This window comes from Podarcis gaigeae (assembly GCF_964106915.1).
Source record: "Podarcis gaigeae genome assembly, chromosome: Z".
Lineage (NCBI taxonomy): Eukaryota > Metazoa > Chordata > Lepidosauria > Squamata > Lacertidae > Podarcis > Podarcis gaigeae.
In genome coordinates, this window is record NC_139691.1 from 26,560,260 (window position 1) to 26,579,487 (window position 19,228).

The 19,228-nt window shown below is 41.8% G+C and overlaps 1 protein-coding gene across 1 annotated transcript in view; it reads left to right on the top strand.

The window, feature by feature from the left end:
• Window positions 1–301: 301 nt before the first annotated feature.
• SMARCA1 (SNF2 related chromatin remodeling ATPase 1) overlaps window positions 302–19,228 on the top strand; it is a 49,251-nt gene continuing 30,324 nt past the window's right edge. Inside the window, exons 1-11 of the mRNA XM_083722115.1 lie at window positions 302–701; window positions 3,184–3,270; window positions 8,575–8,741; window positions 10,553–10,653; window positions 10,758–10,858; window positions 12,541–12,720; window positions 13,303–13,458; window positions 15,258–15,389; window positions 16,330–16,398; window positions 16,954–17,063; window positions 18,500–18,726. Coding sequence (XP_083578241.1) covers window positions 537–701; window positions 3,184–3,270; window positions 8,575–8,741; window positions 10,553–10,653; window positions 10,758–10,858; window positions 12,541–12,720; window positions 13,303–13,458; window positions 15,258–15,389; window positions 16,330–16,398; window positions 16,954–17,063; window positions 18,500–18,726 — 1,495 coding nt within the window. The 5' untranslated portion in view covers window positions 302–536. The remainder of the gene's footprint in view (window positions 702–3,183; window positions 3,271–8,574; window positions 8,742–10,552; window positions 10,654–10,757; window positions 10,859–12,540; window positions 12,721–13,302; window positions 13,459–15,257; window positions 15,390–16,329; window positions 16,399–16,953; window positions 17,064–18,499; window positions 18,727–19,228) is intronic.

Consider the following 19,228-nt stretch of genomic DNA (forward strand, 5'->3'; position numbering starts at 1 on the left):
CAATATCTGCCACCCGCCCATCGGAAAGCTGCTGCCGACCAGTGTAGGCAATACTGAGCCAGGTGGACCGTTGGTTTGATTTAAGCAGCTTCCCGCGCTCCTTATGAAAAAAACTACGGGAAAAAAGAAAGCGAGGAAGGAACCTAGAACCAAAAATAAAAAAAAAAAAAGCTCAAGCGGGACTAAATGCTATTAATTAACCGGTATTGATTATTAAAGTGCGACAGTGCCGTTGGAAGCAACCCTTAAAATTCGCCCCTGCAGTTTCTCAAAGGGGGAGGAGCCTCCTGTCTCGCGTCACGTGCTCCTCCGAACCATAACAACCACAACCTTGCCTTCCCATTCCCGCGCGCGCGAAGGCGCCCAGCGTCGTTCTCGCGGTTTCTTGCGATACCCGTCGCTGCCGAGGGAGGGCGGCGGGAGGAAAAGGAGGGGGAGCCAAGGGAGGGGGGCGGGTTTTGAGGGGGTCCCTACCCCGCCCCCCCTCCTGCCCCCACAACTCCTGCTCCACCGACCGGCGGTTTCCGAGACACAAAATGGACGCTGCCGAGGCCGACGTCGTTGTCCCGGTGGCGGCGACAGCACTGACAGCGGCTCCGGCCCCAGCCGCTGCCAGCCCGGGCTGCGAGGAGGTCGAGGAGGAGCCCTCCACCTCGGCCGCTTTCTCTTCCTCCTCACAGGAGCCCGGCGGCCCAGAGGAGGTACGGCGCGGGAAACGGGGAGGAGGACGAGGGCGGCGGCGGCGGCCTCTAGATCGCGCGCCACAATCACCTCAAACCTCTGCGTATGCTCAGAGGAACACTTTATTTTCATTTTTTAACAACCCCACCCGGAGCGCTAAGCTCCGGGGAGCCAGCATACGAAACTGCATCCGTCCTTTTGAGAGACCATCACCCCCCCCACCTTACCCTCGCGCGCCCATTTCTTTATTTTTCGTTTACACCAAGGCTGCAGAACCAGCGGCCCTCCAGATGCGTCCTCCCCATCAGCCGCCCAGCCAGCAAAAAGTGCTCGGGAATGACAGGAGCAGCTGTCCAGCACATCTGGAATGGAGGATCGCTGATCTTCATCAGCATAGCTGTCAACTTTCAGATTTGAAAATAAGGGATCAGTAGCCTCACCTATCCCAGGGACAGTCTATGGGATATCTAACAATCCGGGATAGCAGCGGGAAACGGCACTGGAATAAGGGAATTTCCCGCAAAAAAGGGAAGGTTGACAGCTATGCCTCATCAGTCGTTTTAAGCCCATCGCGGTCAGGGACTTGGGAAGGTTTACTATGCTGAGTCCTTGCTTGCCTGAGTAATCTGCTGTTTGATACTTAATTTATGGAAGAAACGCCCACAGGCGAAGTGTATCTCCTCCAGGCACATGTTTATTCCACTTGCGGTGTGGGAGGGAGGGAGGGGTTGGCTTTGCGAGGGCTGATGCCAACCCATCATGTGCGGGTTCTATGTGGCTTCCCAGGGGCACTGGGTTGGCTGCTGTAGGAGGCAGGACTAGAGCAAGGGTGAGGGACTTGTGGTTCCCAGCGTGTGTTAGTTATTGCTTGTTGCATTTCTTTCAAGGAGCTAAAGGTGTTGAATGTATTTCTCTCCCCCTGTTTTATCCTCACAACAACCCTGTGAGGTAGGATAGTCTGGGAGTGAGGGACTGGCCCAGTGAACTTCATGGCTGAGGCGGGGATTTGAACCCTGGTTTCCCTGATCTTAGTCCAGCATTTTATATCTGCTATACCATCTTCTCGGCTAATGACAGTGCTGCCTGAGACTGATGGTGTGCAGCAACTTCAGGAGCATCACAATTTCCCCATCCTTGGTTTAAGATTCCTTGAAGAGCATCGAAAGGTCCTGGGAGCAGGACTGTGAAGCTCAGTTATGGTGGGAGAACCAAGCAGTCCTCCTTGCAAGTTCTTGACCTTCTCTTGCTTATGCCTAAATGCAGTGGCGGCAAGTGTGCACTGAGGCTGTCCACAGGACAGGTTGAGAGCAGGAGTGGGGAAGCTGTGGTCCTCTAGGTGTGTTGGTACTGAAACTCCCATATTCTCTGACTATTGGTTATGCTGCCAGGCTGATGGGATGTGGAGTTCAACAAAATCTGTAGACCATCAGGTTGTTTATGATTTTTGTTAACCATCCAGAGTGTGTTACAGCAATATAAACAAACAATACCACAATCAGTTAAATAAACACAATCAGAAGAATAACTAACATAACCTAAAAACATAAAAAGCCAGGAAGATTCCATATAGTGAAACATTCTTTAGTAGTTTTCATTAGGTGCAGTTACCATCATTGGCCAGTTGCCCAGGTTCTACCTACTTTCTGTCCACTATGGGCACAGAGACCTGAAAAGAACAGATGATCAGTTTAGTTTGCTGTCCTTGTATATCCACCTAAACTATAACTCATATTTAAGGTATGATTGTTGGCTTATTGTGTGGTTCAGCAGGAACAAGCAGCAATACTTGAGCATGTTGTTGTTGCTCAAGTTTTGCTCATTCCCAGCCCACCTGTCCATTCCTGCCCACCTGTCAAACTAGCCCAACCCCTGACCTAGAGAGTGATCTAATTTATTTATTTATTTTACTTATATTAAGTAAACAAAGATGAACATTTTGAAACTGGAAGGTGTGCCTAATATATTTGTAACTAGTATCCATTCATTGCTGTTAATGATCTTATGGAATGGAAAATGTTCCTTGGAAAAAATAAAGCACTGGAATTTTCCCTGCCCCTGTGTAAGAGCCTAAAGAGCAACTTCAGGCATATCCAGTGCAATTTTGACTTCCCTTTTTCAACAGCCCACATGTCTCCCCTTGTTATACAACCATGTGTTTTTGAAATTTTCCTCAGTTTTAAAAGCAGTGCACAATATGTCACAGGGATGTGTTGCTGTTTGAAAATCTTAAGTTCAGATGCCCATAGGCACAACTACTTGTATCACTCTTTGAATCTTAAGCAAATTTATGTGGTATCTGAGTGCAGGAAACTTTTCACAGTGTGGGTGGCGGAGGTATATGCATTGTTTTGAAAGCACAAACAAGTTCTTCCCCTCATTTCAGAAGTCGTATTTTCTTGATTTTTACAGAGGCAATGGGGGGGGGGGGGAGGTGAGTTGAATGGGGAATTTGGTCCTCCATTAGACACACAGTAATTGTAGAATTTGTCATTTTGTTTACAGAGAAATGATCCTCCATTTCAACTAAAGCCCCCTCCAAAGGCATCTAAATCTGAAAAAGATGTTGATCCAGAGTATGAAGAAAAGATGGTAAATTTTCTGATATAGCAGTTTATCTGATAATATATTTGTTACGTTTTTGTTGAGCTTTGGTTGTGGTGAAAAGAGAAGTAAAAATATTAGTATACATAATATTAACTGTTCTAAAATAAAACAGATTGTTTTTCTAGACAGTTTTAGGAAGCTTTAAAGTGCATATATGTAAACATTAAAAAATATTATTTATTCATGATACCATCACAAAACAAATGCTTAACAGTCTGAGAGTAACACAAGGTGACATCATTTGAAATTAACCCAGACCCAAATAAAACTACATCATAAATGAACTTAAAATGCTGAATTTCCCTGGCAGATCACAACATGTGCCCTCTCTTTAAAGTTCCACTTTTAAGCAATATTTCAAGTAAAATAATTAAAAATAATACACTTGTATCTGAATAAAATTAGGATAATTTAATTGATGTTCATATATGCCAAAGTGAAAACAGCAAGCTATAACCCATTCAGGGGATCCTTAATACACCAAATCAATCACTAGAACAAGTTTGTGTATGTAGTATGTGCAGCCTGATCCCGTGCATGCTTATGTGGAATTCAGTTTTCCCCTATCTCTGGCTTGCTCCCAAGTAATTGTGTGGTGAAATTTGAGGCATTTGTTTGTATCTTCACATATAATAAAGCTGAGGTGGAGGAGTCTGCTGTTACCCAAAAGAAGCATAAGACCCATCTTACTTTACTGCTTTCCATAGATTTTAGCAAATTTATCCCTTCCTACCCTATTTGTAGTATTGGACCCGGTCTGTTGGAAAACTGCTTAAAGGTTACAGAGTGCAATAAGGTAAGCCAATAAAAAGGGCAGGTTTTGGTCCACTTTTCTTTGTGCTCCTTTAAAATTAGATCCCTCTACCCCCATTTTATATGTGAACGGAGTAAGTGTGTGTTACACATAATTGTCTTACATGTCTTTTAAAATCCAAACAACATCATCTATTCGAGGTTCCGTCATTTGGTTTGAGAAGTTTTTACTACTGCTTAAAAAGTAAAAACATTTTCTCATGTCAGTAGCCTTGAGAGAAATCATTGTTTTGTTTCTAAAACTGATGCTCAACAAATCTTCTTTTTAATATTCTAGTGATCTTTCCTTAGGATGATCATATACAAGAGAAGAGTAGACAAATGTACTACTTTTAAAGACTATGTGGAAGATGCAGTTTGTCAGAAAAGTGAGGAAAGTTGCACTTCTGAAATTCTCTCTTCCACACATTAAAAGTATAGAGTAACATTGTCCTCTGTTAGATTGGGTTACTCTCTGTTGTTCAAGCAGTGACTGTATTTGCATAATCAAATATTAGCTTAATAAAATGAGATAGGAACAAGCTTCATGCACAACCAGTTTGTTCATTCCTTTGCATGAGTGAGTAGAGAAGCCAGGAAGCTACAGTTAACAATAGCTTTCTATTATATCAGAATTGGGAAACTATAGTTAATGTCTTCCAAACAAGCCAGAATATGAAGCCATGATTTCAAGTTGGCTTCCAGATTCTGCTTTATTTGGATGCCATTAACCATAGTTACCATTCCAGCCTAATTACATTACTTTTGGCAGCACTCAGTGGTTTTGTATTTCAAGCAAATCTGTAATTATGTTTGAAATTTATAGTAGCTTTTCACTATTGCTAGAATGTTTCTTGGTAGAGAAAAAGAAGAGATTTTCCCTTGAGAGGGAAAACCCCTAAAGATGAAGATCACTGTTGACAATAAAGTTAAACAATTTGAATAAAATATAAAATAGTACAGTATAAAATATAGTATAGTATAGTATAGTATAGTATAGTATAGTGTAGTATAGTATAGTATAGTATAAAACAGAGATAGCCAGTGTGTTACGCTTCAGATTTTGTGTGGACTGCTGCTAGCACCATTCTTAATCACTAGCCATGCAGGCTGGTGTGATGAGAATTGGAGGGCACCATGTTGGCTATTGTGGTATAGAAAGACCTAATGCTTAGGATCTGTCGAGCGAAAGTATAGTACAACGTAAGAAAATATCCATATTAGTAACTCTTATTGATATGAATCTTGCTAAATAAGAATTAGCTCTGAAAGTCTACAGATTCCATTGAAGAGGAAACTGAATGATAATCACCATTTAATCATTCACTTGTTTCTATGAAATTCTGTCAAGAATTAACTTCAGCTGCCCAAGTATGATAACATTATAGCAGCCACCCTGCAGTTTCTCAGAGCTGCTAATGGAATCGGACTTTTCAGTTAGCCAGTATTCAAAATATGCCTCAAGAACTCCTGTAAGTAAGGAGACAAACATTAAGACAGTCTTCAAGTTAAAAACAGCTGACACCTGACTGGTTCACTGGTTCTTTGAAGGAGTTGTGTATTGTTGCTTCCAAGTTTGTAGAAAGATAGTGTGGTTGTAATCTTATGCACATTTACTTGGGAGCATTATTTCTAAATAGACATGTGTAGGATATTATTGTGTGCCTACTACAGAGTGTATGCTGTTTTTGGACTTGAAAAAAATTGTATCTCCCCTTTGCTCATTCTTTAAAACCTTAGCTTCAGCATACTTCCTGAGCAGTGTCTCAAAAAGACAGAAAAGCAAAGGAAGAAGTAACCAGAAAATACAGGAAGCTCTTGCTTATTATTCTAAATAGAGCTCTGCTCAGTTTTATTCTGTTCTTTTTCAAATCCTGTATGTTAAATGTTTTCCCCCACAAAAGGCCTCAAAGCATCAAGAAATTTTATGCTGTGTTATGTTGCCCTCATGTGGTGAAATGTTATGCTATCCTCCTTTTTAGCTTAAATTAAAATAAACTGCTTAGCATTTGTATATACATGCAGGTCCTGCTATCTGAATGTTTGTTGTCCATTTATCCAAATATAAAAAAATATGCCCAAACCCCACTACACGCTTGGCTGATTCAGATAGCTGGAGTTTTCCCATATCTTTGTTTGTTTGTGCTTTGCTGGTTGACTGCAACTATTTTCAGATGGAAAACGTAGAGGAAGGTGGGGAGAGAGATCGGCCAGAGAGCAGGAGAAATCAGACAGATCAGTTTTTCCTTTCTCTTTTCATTTGCAGGTTGTCTGTAGCCATTTTAGGAAGAAACCATGGTGGGAGGGGAGAGAAAGATGGATGTCCCAAGGGTGACTGATCCAAGGTCATTCAGTGGGTTTATGGCTGAATGAGGATTTGAGTCCAGACCTTCCCTGTTCTAGTCTGACATTTGTCATAGTCTAGTTTCTAGGCTTTGGTCTCTAGTGGGAGACCACAGAAGCAGCTACAGATAGACTTGTAGAGCTGGATAATGATAAATATTGCTACCATGCTGGAGATGGGAAGCAGAGAAAGTGTGGCTTGTTAGTAGTCACCTAGTGTGTTTGTGACAGAGACAGAATTTGAACTCTGGACCTCTTGGTTCACAGTGTAAGCATGTATACTCCTAAGCATGTTTTTATATATGTTGGCTGGGGCAAGCCAGTCAGATGGGTGGGGTACAAATAAAAAAAATGTTGTTACTCATCTTAATGGGGCTTATTCTTAGGTAAATGTGTATAGGATTGCAGCTTTATTTTCATAGCCACTACAATGCACCAGCTGTTTCTTACTTAGGCCATCCTTACAAAAGAACAACTGTGTAGCATATGCCATGAAACCATGGGGCTGTCACAGTATGTCACTGGTCCAATGCATGTTGCAGGTCACATTCTGGATCTTGTTTTCTCAACTTGGCAGAAATGATAATCTGAAGATGGGGGATATTGACATCAGTTGCTTGTCATGGTCAGATCACTTCCTGTTGAGATCTAGACTTTCAGCACCCTTTTCTCTCTGCAGAGGCAGTGGACCTTTTGGAATGGTCCGCCCTCAGTGGCTAATGGAGCCAGTGGATTTTAAGACAGTTCTGTGGAATATTCTGGCTGATATGAAGGGTGCTCCTGTCTAAGCGCTGGCTGACCTCTGGAACATCTGAATAGATTGGGCTGTTGATATGATCGCTCCTGGGTTCCCTTTCCTGCTTCGTAGAGCCATATTGGTTCCCTGGGTGGCACCACTTTGCAGTGGTTCCACTTCTACTTGGATGGGGACTGCTCTTTGGCTCCATGGAACCTTCAGTGGATATGCTGGACTGTTGTCTTGCCTTGATAATGGACTAGATGAGAGCCAACACACTGAAGCTCAATCCAGATAAGAATGAGGCACTCTTAGTGGGTGGTTCCCTAGACAGGATGGATGGGAGGTTGCCTGCTCTTGATGGGGCTATACTTCCTTGGATGAAGTGTGTAAGCAGCCTGGGGGTACTTCTGGATCTTTTGCTGTCGCTTAGGACTCAGGTGGCCTCACGGGTGTGGAGTGCTTTCTATCAGCTTTTGCTGGTAGCCCAGCTGCATCCATAATCTGGACAGTGATAGTCTAACTACTGTTGTCTATGCTTTGGTAGCTTCTAGGTTAGATTACTGCAATGTGTTATACGTAGGACTGCCTCTGAAGACAGTTCAGAAACTTTGGCTGGTGCAGAATTCAGTGGCCAGGTTCCTCACAGGGCAAGACAATTTGAGCATGTTACACCAATCCTGGACTGACTGCATTGGCTGCCAATTAGTTTCCAGGCCCAATTCAAAGTGTTGGTTTTGAACTATGAAGTTTTACATGGCTGAGGATCTCAATACCTCAGGAACTACCTCTTCCTACTGGGAACCTGCGATAATAATCAGAGGCCCTTCTTGGTATGCCTCATCCATGAGAGGTCCAAAGGGTGGCAGTATGAGAATGGGTCTTTTCTGCAGTGGCTCTCTCTTTGTGGATGTTCTCTCCAGGGAGGTTCACCTGGTGACTTTATTATACACTTTTAGGTGCCAGGCAAAAACATTCTTCTTCAATCAGACCTTTGGCTGATTAACATCCTCTATCCTTTTAAATGTGTTAACGGGAGGGTGTGTGTTATTGGTTTGTTTATGTTCTTGTTTTTATTATGTAATTTGTGTTTCAATCTTGTATTTTTCTGAGATTTTTCTGAGATCTTCAGGTTTACACTACAGAAGTTGAGAAAATATTGTATTCTTGATTAGGAAGAGTGCAGTTTATATTGTATTTGATATATTATTTTGCTGCCATGCTTCTTTATGAATGGATTCTTGTAAGGCTTTGAGGTAATTTAAAAGTTTCAAAATGTATTTTTGTACTCTGTTGTTTGGTCATTTTTCTACACTGCATTTGCCCACTTTGTGAGGATATTTTCTGAAAAAGTGAAATACAAATGTATAAAATAAAGATAAATGAAATAAATACTGTGTTTGTTGCGTTGAATATAGAAAACAGATCGAGCCAAGAGATTTGAATTCCTGTTGAAGCAGACAGAACTCTTTGCACATTTTATTCAACCTGCGGCACAGAAATCACCAACATCTCCCCTGAAAGTGAAACTTGGACGACCACGAATAAAAAAGGATGAAAAGCAGAGCTTACTTTCGGCTGGAGAGTATGTCTTTTTAATTTAAATTACTGTTTGATATGAAATGCTATGTGTGTTTAATGCAGTGCATCTTTTATATGCAAACCTGTACAGGTAACTTGCAATTTACATGGGAGTTACTTTCCTGGCCATCAAACATATAAGCAAAATTGCCTAAAGCTAAAACACTCCCGGAAAACCATAAAAACCCTAGAAAACCTAAAAACAGAGTAAGCTATCATGTCAGTGACTGTGACTTTGTGGTACAGCCTCATCTTGCAATGAACCTTTGCCATAATATGCTCCTGGAATGGAAGATGGAAGATGCTCTACTTGAGGCTCCCGGGGTGTCTCCTTGCCCATGGCAACTGGACCACACCTACTATGCAGAACCTGTCTCCTCTTGATTTAGGTTTGCTGCTGGGGTGAGGATCATGGCTCGAGCCTTCATTAAAAGGGGTCCTGTGGTCTAGCTTCTTAGGCTAGGGTGAAGCTGATTAAGCTGATAGTTTGGGCTCTGATACCTTTGCTGCAGCCTGCTGCTTACCCTGCCTGTCCCTGCAGCATGGCTGCCTCAGGACTGTGTTATTCTCCAGCTCTGTGCTGGACGAATCATGGCTTTTATGCCTGACAAGGGTAGGGTGTGGTTTGAGAGAATGAAAGTGCCATCTCTTGAAGCTGAGATGGCCAGCAAATTCAGGCATGGGGAGAAGAGAGCCAATGAGGATTTTTTTTGCCCTTTACTGTTTTGGGATTGTGCACTGCCACTAGGCCCTCTTCATAATCCATACAGGTATCTATGTAGATGAAAAATAAAACCAATTCCCTATGTTCTGTCTGTGTTTTATACTGTGAGCTGTCACCTCAGAGAAACAGAAGACAGAAACTTGGTTTCAGGATGAGATGAAGCAAGGCCATTCTACATGGTGTGAACCTTAGGTATAAAAACAATTTTTCCTCAGTTCCAACATGAAACTAAGGAAATTTGTATACAGAGAAAGAGTGGAATGGTGTCAGAGATGCAGTCCCTCCCTGTAAGCCAGGAATTGGCATGGGGAGAAGAGAGCCAATGAGGATTTTTTTTGCCCTTTACTGTTTTGGGATTGTGCACTGCCACTAGGCCCACTTCCCTTCTTAGGCCCAGAAAGGTCTACCCTCCAGTGAGAAGCACCTCTCTCTGGCCAATCCTGGGTTTTTGTTTTCCAGTAGAATTTGAGGTGCGGGGACTTAATAGCGGGAGGATACCCTCTTCAAGTATGAACACCCTCTGTGGTCATAGACCAGGCCCTGTTGGGCAGATTGAAGCAAACCATGACCTCACTGGCCTTTGCAGTATCTGCCTCATGGCCCTGCTGAGGATGGTTTTTGCTTTGCTGGTCTTGGCACCCAGGAGGCTCCTCAAACCACCGTGCCTCCTCAGCATGACTTTGATGCATGGCTTGAAGAATTGTCCAAGATAGTTGAATTCAGCAGCTCTAGAGAGGGGGAAAGATGGTAGGCATAATGTCCTGACACTGGTCTAAATTCATCCTCCTTTCCTGTCCCATGTATGAAGAGTAGCTCCAAAAGGAAGTGAAGAGAGAAAAGAAGGGCTACCAAACGTGTGAAGAAATGGCTGATTGAGTAGGCAGGAAGGAACTGGGGCAGGGGCTGTCCCACCCTTTAATGAACATGTTTCATATTCACATAGTCCTTCCTTGTGGAGTGAGTTAGAGGAGCAACTTATTTGAGATTCCTTGCTCTACTACAGGAAAAAAGGCAGGACTTTTGTGGCATACAAAAAAGTCCTTGTGGAAAGCACATCATAGGTTTGACTAGTTTCTTCATTTTTTCTTCAGTTATCGCCATAGGCGCACAGAGCAAGAGGAGGATGAAGAGCTACTTTCAGAAAGTCGAAAAACCTCAAATGTGTGTATTAGATTTGAGGAATCGCCTTCGTGTGAGTATATTTATTAAAATCTTTTTCCATTTTCTTAAACGAGTTAGGAAATAATATTATAATCAAGCATATAGATAAAAAGTCACATTTTATATGCTTTGCAGATGTTAAAGGAGGAACGTTACGAGACTATCAGGTTAGGGGGTTGAACTGGATGATCTCCCTTTACGAAAATGGCGTGAACGGCATTTTGGCAGATGAAATGGTAAAAAGCTTTCTTTTTGGAGTACATCTTTGGGGTGGAAGTGAAGTATATATCTCTTGGAAGAAGACAATTCTCCAAGCAGAAAAAAATGGTTTTAAATAAAAATGTAATTCTCATTGAAGTCAGTGGCCATAAGCCAGATGTGGACCTCCAATGATGTCTCCCTTGTCAAATCCTAAAACTACTTTTTAAACTCATGAATTTAAAGAACAGTTTTAGATTGGAGTCCACATTTCCTATGCTTTAAGTAATCCAGGTGGTTTTAGTACAACTTTGGGAATAAGTCTCTTCAGCGTACTTAGCCCATAATTATTAGCTAATTGGAGAATATTTGGAGTAAGATTTTAAATCCATTGTCTTCAGATATCATACAGCTATTACTAAAAGCAATGGTGTTTCTAATTATCTTTGTGATTCTGATAAGCTATGATTCCTAATAAGCTAGTCAGATGAAATTGGCTAGAAGAATGTGACTCCCTGATGGCATTCATGGAAGAACAAATTTATCCTGTCTTATGTCCATGTTAGTCATTTGTGGTGCATGATTGGGGTGACAGGAAAGAAGAACCAATTGACCCTCAGTTTACTTGAGCTTTCTGTCTGGTTGCTTCTACATGATTGTTGCTTGCCCCAGGTAATGAAAGTAATTAATGGCTGCTAAGATGACAACTATAAATAAATGGTTGCGAACTGTTCCCAACCCTTATTGAAATAAATAGTAAATGTCCCATTCATTTTCTTAGTTGTGAATTGTGCTGCCAGTTAAGGCATAATGATCTTGGTCTAATAAATCATGGTTTATTTGATCAAGAGTGTTGTATTATGAGCACCACAATACATTGCTTTTGGAGTTCGTTAAGCAACACTTTCCCATAACATCTGAACTGGGAAACTGGTTTATTAATCTTGAACTACAGACCAGGATCTGATCATGGTTTCATTTTATTTTTATAGTTCAGGATTAATAAACCAGAGTTTCCTGGTTCACATGAAATGGGAAACTATGGCTTAACAAACTGCAGAATTAATACTGTTGTAGCATAGAAGACGAGAGAAGGCAGCACAATGCTTGCTTTCTCTGACAAACCATCATGTGTCAGATGAAGATCACTATGTCTAAACTGACTAAATTGACTGAGCTCATGAAAGATTTCTCATGGGTTCATTGACAGCAGGTCTGTTGAACTTTGGTGGAAATAGAATTCAGTATGGTGACAGAGGAGATAAGTATCAGAACTTGCCTGCCATTAGCATTTCCTAGTATTATGTGGGCATTTTTTCTTTGGTATGTAGAAAATTTACTGAACCCAGAGAGTCAAGGAATAACAATTGTGTGTAATTCAAAGAAAAGATGCATAATGCATAGCAGTAGTACAGACTGAGACTCAAATATTCAGTTGTAACATAGCTAAGAGCAAAATGTAATTAAAAAATTCATTCTCTGTAATAATTCATGCATATTGCAGAGGAATGCTTATGAGAAGCTGTAGTTTTATTATCTCAAAACAAACTCTAACCAGAGTTGTAATTTGCATATTGCAATATATTGAAATTATGGCAGATTTCTATTCCATAAATTGTACCATGTTCATAAACTTTTCTACTCATTATTATAAATGGAAATCAGTTCAGTGCTGCTAACAATGATGCATAACTTTAAATAATTTTTAATACTATTGTAGGGTCTAGGAAAGACTCTGCAAACAATTGCATTGCTGGGCTATCTGAAACATTACCGAAACATTCCTGGCCCACACATGGTTCTGGTCCCCAAATCGACTTTGCACAACTGGATGAATGAATTTAAACGCTGGGTTCCATCTCTACGTGCCGTTTGTCTCATTGGAGACAAGGATGCCAGGGTAAGTGAGCACTATGTAAAGAAGTGATTTGCTTTTCAAGTTGGGAGTGTAATGCCCTTCCGCCACTGCATTTGTATAGCATCATAATTGTGCACAGCAGTTTACAGGTTAAACCACACATCACTAATGTTCTTCTTGTTTTACTATGATTTTGTTTTTTAACTTTTTATCAGATTTTGTATGGCTGTGTTGTTTATTCTTGCTAGCCCCCTCAGACTCCCTTTGGAGAAGGGGCGGGATATAAAAGTTTTGTATGTATTAATGAATGACATACTTCATTTTAAGATGCATATGTCACACCAAGGTTCATCTCAGAAGAGGCATTCACTTATCCCTCCCCTCCTTTATTTTTAAATATATATTTGTCATCATTGATTTTTATTTATTTACTGGGGGGGGTGAGTCATCGTATTAGCCTTTATGGAACTTGATTTCCTCCCCACCTTCCATTTCTTCTTCATTTTTTTGAAATGCTTTCCCCTTATAACTAGTATATGGCTGCAGGGGCAGCTTCCAAATGAGTTAGGTGGCCCTATTCAGCTTACCTATCTAGAAGTGTTTACCATGTTCATTTTTCATTAGGCTGCTTTTATCCGCGATGTTATGATGCCTGGAGAGTGGGATGTGTGTGTTACCTCCTATGAAATGGTAATTAAAGAGAAGTCGGTTTTCAAAAAATTCAACTGGAGGTATCTGGTGATTGATGAAGCCCATCGAATCAAGAATGAAAAATCTAAGGTGAGCCTAAGCTTTATTTCTGTAGATACCTAGAGAAATACTACAGAATACTAGGATAGTGGAAAAATCGGGTAACTCTTGAATGGGAGGATAACTTTTTGTACACTTTGAGAAAATAGGAAGCAATAGGAGGTAAAAAAAATAGGAAGTTAAAAAATAATTCCTTTCAGAATGGCAGGCAGGGAAAAAATGAAGAATTTAAAACACTAACTGTTACATCTGAACTATTAATAATGCTTGTAATTATTATCTTAGGTTATGGGAGTTTGGAGCTTCATTTTGAAATACTTTGTATGTACCATATTTTTCGCTCTATAACACGCACCTGACCATAACACGCACATTGTTTTTAGAGGAGGAAAACAAGGGAAAAAACATTCTGAATGAAACAGTGGATGTATCATTTTTGGGCTTCATGCTGTGGCCACAGACATGTGATCTGATTGTGAATTTGGGGTGACCTAATGCAAAAATCCTGAGAATTCCTGTGGATCCATGCTTTGTAACCATGTTTTTGCACCATTGCAGCCCCAGGCAACAGTGGGTGCGTGATTTTTTTGGTGCAGGCTGTAGCCATGGACATGCTATGTGATCTGATGGTGAATTTGGGGTGACCCAATGCAAAGATCCTGAGAATCCCTGTGGATCCATGCTTTGTAACCACGTTTTTGCACCATTGCAGCCCCAGGCAACAGTGGGTGCGTGATTTTTTTGGTGCAGGCTGTAGCCATGGACATGCTATGTGATCTGATGGTGAATTTGGGGTGACCCAATGCAAGGATCCTGAGAATCCCTGTGGATCCATGCTTTTTAACCATATTTTTGCACCATTGCAGCCCCAGGCAACAGTGGGTGCGTGATTTTTTTGGTGCAGGCTGTAGCCATGGACATGCTATGTGATCTGATGGTGAATTTGGGGTGACCCAATGCAAAGATCCTGAGGATCCATGTGGATCCATGCTTTGTAACCACGTTTTTGCACCATTGCAGCCCCAGGCAACAGTGGGTGCGTGATTTTGGGGGGGCAGGCTGTAGCCATGGACATGCTATGTGATCTGATGGTGAATTTGGGGTGACCCAATGCAAAGATCCTGAGGATCCATGTGGATCCATGCTTTTTAACCACATTTTAATTGGGGAGCAAAGGAAAAACAAAGAAGGGACATTAGAGGGGTGTGCAGAGAAGCAGCTGGCTAAGAATGCAGGAGAGGGATTTAACGGGTTGGAGAAAAGAAAGGCAAAAGTTTTCCCCCACCCAAGCCAGCCAGCCAGCCAGCCATCTCTCTCTCTCTCTCTCTCTCTCTCTCTCTCTCTCTCTCTCTCTCTCCCCCTCCCTCCCTCCCTCCCTCCCCCTCTCTCTCCCTCCCCCTCCCCCCCTCTCTCTCCCTTCCCCCCTCTCTCTCCCTCTCCCCCAGCAGCACCGGAGCTTGCCTGGAGGGGAGGGGCTTTCCCTGCTCTTTGTTCCGTTTCAGCAAACACAGCAACGAAACAGAGGAGGGTGGGCAGTAAGACCCTGAGGCAGAATGCAGGAAAGCAGCCGCTTCCTCTTTTCAGTTTTCCCTTCTCCGTGAAGCGCCGCAATTTGATTTTGGTCTGGCGATTTGATTTCTGCCTGATTTTTCGGCTCCAGGGACCACACATTCGCTCTATAACACGCACAGACATTTCCCCTTCCTTTTTAGGAGAAAAAATCTGCGTGTTATAGAGGGAAAAATATGGTACTTTCATTTGTAAAAAATGTATCCTGGAGTATGGTAGTAATGTAGTAGTAACAAGTGCTCTTCTTAAAAATTTCCTAGCTCTCTGAAATTGTTCGAGAGTTCAAGACAACAAATCGGTTGCTATTAACAGGAACTCCCTTACAGAATAATCTTCATGAACTATGGGCATTGCTCAATTTCCTTTTGCCTGATGTCTTCAATTCTGCAGAGGTGAGATTGTACATTATGTTAAAGTCCTATATTTTGGTTTTGCACACTTTATATGGTAACCTAACTTTTGCCAATAATTTAAGTTATCTTTTTATAATATTATAATGGTTTACATTCTTAAGAGAAGGTAAATGAATAGAGAGGGAAGTTAGGAAAAAAATTATGTAGCAGATTCTTAATACAGTGGTACCTCTGGTTGCGAACACAATCCGTTCCGGAGGCCCATTCACAACATGAAAAGAGTGCAACTCGCAGTGGCGCATCTGCGCATAGGCAGGTTGTAATTCGCCGCTTCTGTGCATGTGCGAGCGGTGAAACCCGGAAGTAACCCTTTCCGGTACCGTGGGGCATAACCTGAAAGAATGTAACATGAAGCGGACGTAACATGGGTATGACTGTACTGTTACATAGTGAAGTTGCATAATGTGCAACTGAAATGGTCACTGTGGGTAGAGGACATTTTACTGGAGGAGAGGGACTAAATCGTCATTGCATCTTTCAGATGCAAGTATTAGTTTATAGTATTGGTGTATCTGAACTGCATTGTTTCCTATTGACTTAGCTTTTAGTCAGTGTACTCTACACGAGCATTTGAAGGGAGGGGTAGGTGGAACTGCTTTGAGAAGTTGGTTCAGCCACTTTGGGCCACATTTTAAGTGGATCTGCACATTATATGAGACACAGGGATGCTTTTCACAATTTGTAACGACATTTGCTTGTGCCTGTTCACGTACGCCCCCCTGCTAGTGATGCACATCTATGGCAGAAATATAATAATGTCAGGGCATAGGTATGCTTTACTAGATGTTAAAGGAGGAAGAACTTGACACACTGTTTCCAGTGGACAGCTTCGTTTCTAGTTTACTAAAATTTCCCCTTGAGTTTTGAAAGTATAAACACAGTAACAACAAACCCAGTAACAACAACATAATTTTTACAGGACTTTGATTCATGGTTTGACACTAAAAATTGCCTTGGTGATCAAAAACTTGTAGAGAGACTTCACGCGGTAAGTATGGCAATTCTGCTTTCTGAAATAAATTAAATTTCTCTTCCATCGTATTGTACGAATAGTATATTATTCTTAGCATAACATCTTAATGTACGTTTCTGAGAAATGTGTTGTGTATATTGTGATGTGATATAAGACAGAATTTGTGGAATTCTGGTGAGGCAGCCATTTGTTTACTACTTATTAACATAACTATTAATGTGTGCCTTTGTGTCTTTTCCCAACAGAAGCAAAGCATCCAGTTATTTATACTATACACTCAGTAAATGTATTTAGAATGAGGTGCATCTTGAAACTTCCCTTTCACAATTTGTGATACCAAGGTCTTTAGGAGATACATTCTGTGTACGGGGATTCCAGTTGCTCCTGTTGCTCCTAGAAACACCATGAGAAATGGTCATGTATTCTGCATGCTCTCCCACCTCTAGTAGCCTCAAAAAATTAGGATTAGGAAAAGGCATCACAAGAGCAGTATAAGAAGTCTAGGACACTGGCAAAACAAATACTTGAAATGCAGACTTGTAGCAATGTGTAAAATGTGTTGATTTTTAGGTTTTGAAGCCATTTTTGTTACGGCGTATAAAAGCTGAGGTGGAGAAGAGCTTGCCACCTAAAAAAGAAGTAAAAATTTATCTAGGACTCAGCAAAATGCAGAGGGAATGGTAAGATTCTTTTTAAAAATTTAATTTAAAATCAGTCTATTATACTGGCCTAACATAGTGACTATAACATATTAACAGTAAAGACCCGCTTCAAACGTACATATGATTTAAGCTACACATTCATTAAATTGCCTTGGGCAAGCTACCACATCTCCGTCCCAACCCCGCACCTTAGTCTGTAATAGAGAAATAATAGTACTGACCTACTTTACAGTACAGGACGCAGGTGGCGCTGTGGGTTAAAGCCTCAGCGCCTAGGACTTGCCGATTGAAAGGTCGGCGGTTCGAATCCCTGCAGCGGGGTGCGCTCTCGCTGCTCGGTCCCAGCGCCTGCCAACCTAGCAGTTCGAAAGCACCTCCGGGTGCAAGTAGATAAATAGGGACCGCTTACCAGCGGGAAGGTAAACGGCGTTTCCGTGTGCAGCTCTGGCTCGCCAGATGCAGCTTTGTCACGCTGGCCACGTGACCCGGAAGTGTCTCCGGACAGCGCTGGCCCCTGGCCTCTTAAGTGAGATGGGCGCACAACCCCAGAGTCTGTCAAGACTGGCCCGTACGGGCAGGGGTACCTTTACCTTTTACCTTACAGTACTATAGTAAATATTACTGAGACAATGTATGTGAAGCACTTTGTACACTTGAAATGTACTATATAAATGTCAAGTATTATAATCCATACAGGTATCTATGTAGATGAAAAATAAAACCAATTCCCTATGTTCTGTCTGTGTTTTATACTGTGAGCTGTCACCTCAGAGAAACAGAAGACAGAAACTTGGTTTCAGGATGAGATGAAGCAAGGCCATTCTACATGGTGTGAACCTTAGGTATAAAAACATTTTTTCCTCAGTTCCAACATGGAACTAAGGAAATTTGTATACAGAGAAAGAGTGGAATGGTGTCAGAGATGCAGTCCCTCCCTGTAAGCCAGGAATTGGCTTGCGGGTGTGTGATGAAGGAGGCAGCATATCTCTTGGCTACCACTTTAGTATCCAGATTCAATAGCTTTGGGGCAGGATGTTGTGTTTGAGCTAAGCTGGACATGGGTATTTGTGTTTCACTATGGTCGTGTAGCAGGGCTTCCTGCCCATGCTTGGCCCATAGTAGCACTTCAGGATAAACTCAACTGGGGGCTTCAGAATGTGCAGAAACTTGCCCGATTGTTTCCTATCTTTCTCCTAGTCTGTGCTTGGAGTGGCCTCCCTGTCCACAACCACTGTCAAATCTGATGGGTGTGCAGCTAGTGCTAATGAATCTTTGTTAGAATCACATTTTGCAGAAAAATAAAATAATATTAGGGACGCAAACCACACTTAAATAAATGCCAGTTGCCACTGTGTAAATACGTAAAGCACTGGGATTTAGATGCCTTCATATTTGTATGCTTTCATACGTCCAAGGACAAAGAGTTGTTTTTAAATTGTCCAATAACCTTTTAGGTATACCAAGATTCTAATGAAAGATATTGATATCTTAAATTCGGCTGGAAAAATGGATAAGATGCGGCTGTTGAACATTCTGATGCAGCTGCGGAAGTGCTGTAATCACCCATACCTCTTTGATGGTGCCGAGCCTGGCCCACCCTATACCACTGATACTCATCTTGTGACCAACAGTGGCAAAATGGTTGCTCTGGATAAATTACTATCAAAACTCAAAGAGCAGGGTAAGAAGGGCTTGTTATGAGTCACTGTTCATTTAGAAATGTATTTCGTCATTGTGGCGTGACCAAGTAAACAGAACCCTGGGTGAAACTATGAGGGAAAGAAGATTTAAGGTTCTCTGGTGGATCCCACTGAATGAAAAGGGGCAAATGGGATGCATTTCTGGATGCAGCCTAGATGGGGGAAAACCTGGAGTCAACTGGGGAAGAGTGCAGATTTAGTTCCCACTGCGGGTGGGTCTGTGAATTTATCCCTTTTAATTTATCCATCTATTCATATGGCAAAGAATACAGTGCCTAAAAATGGGAACCTTAAAGTAATATATTGGGAACAAACCCTGCCATTACTCTTGTAGAAGACCTGGCCTTCAGCAGGGCAGCCCAAGGTGATGTGCAATATGTATGTGTTCTGCAGAGGCACATATTGCACCTACCCAGGGTTCCACACCTTAGCCAAATAGATGTGTACAAAGTGGTATTTTAAATGGACGAAAAGTAGTGGGCT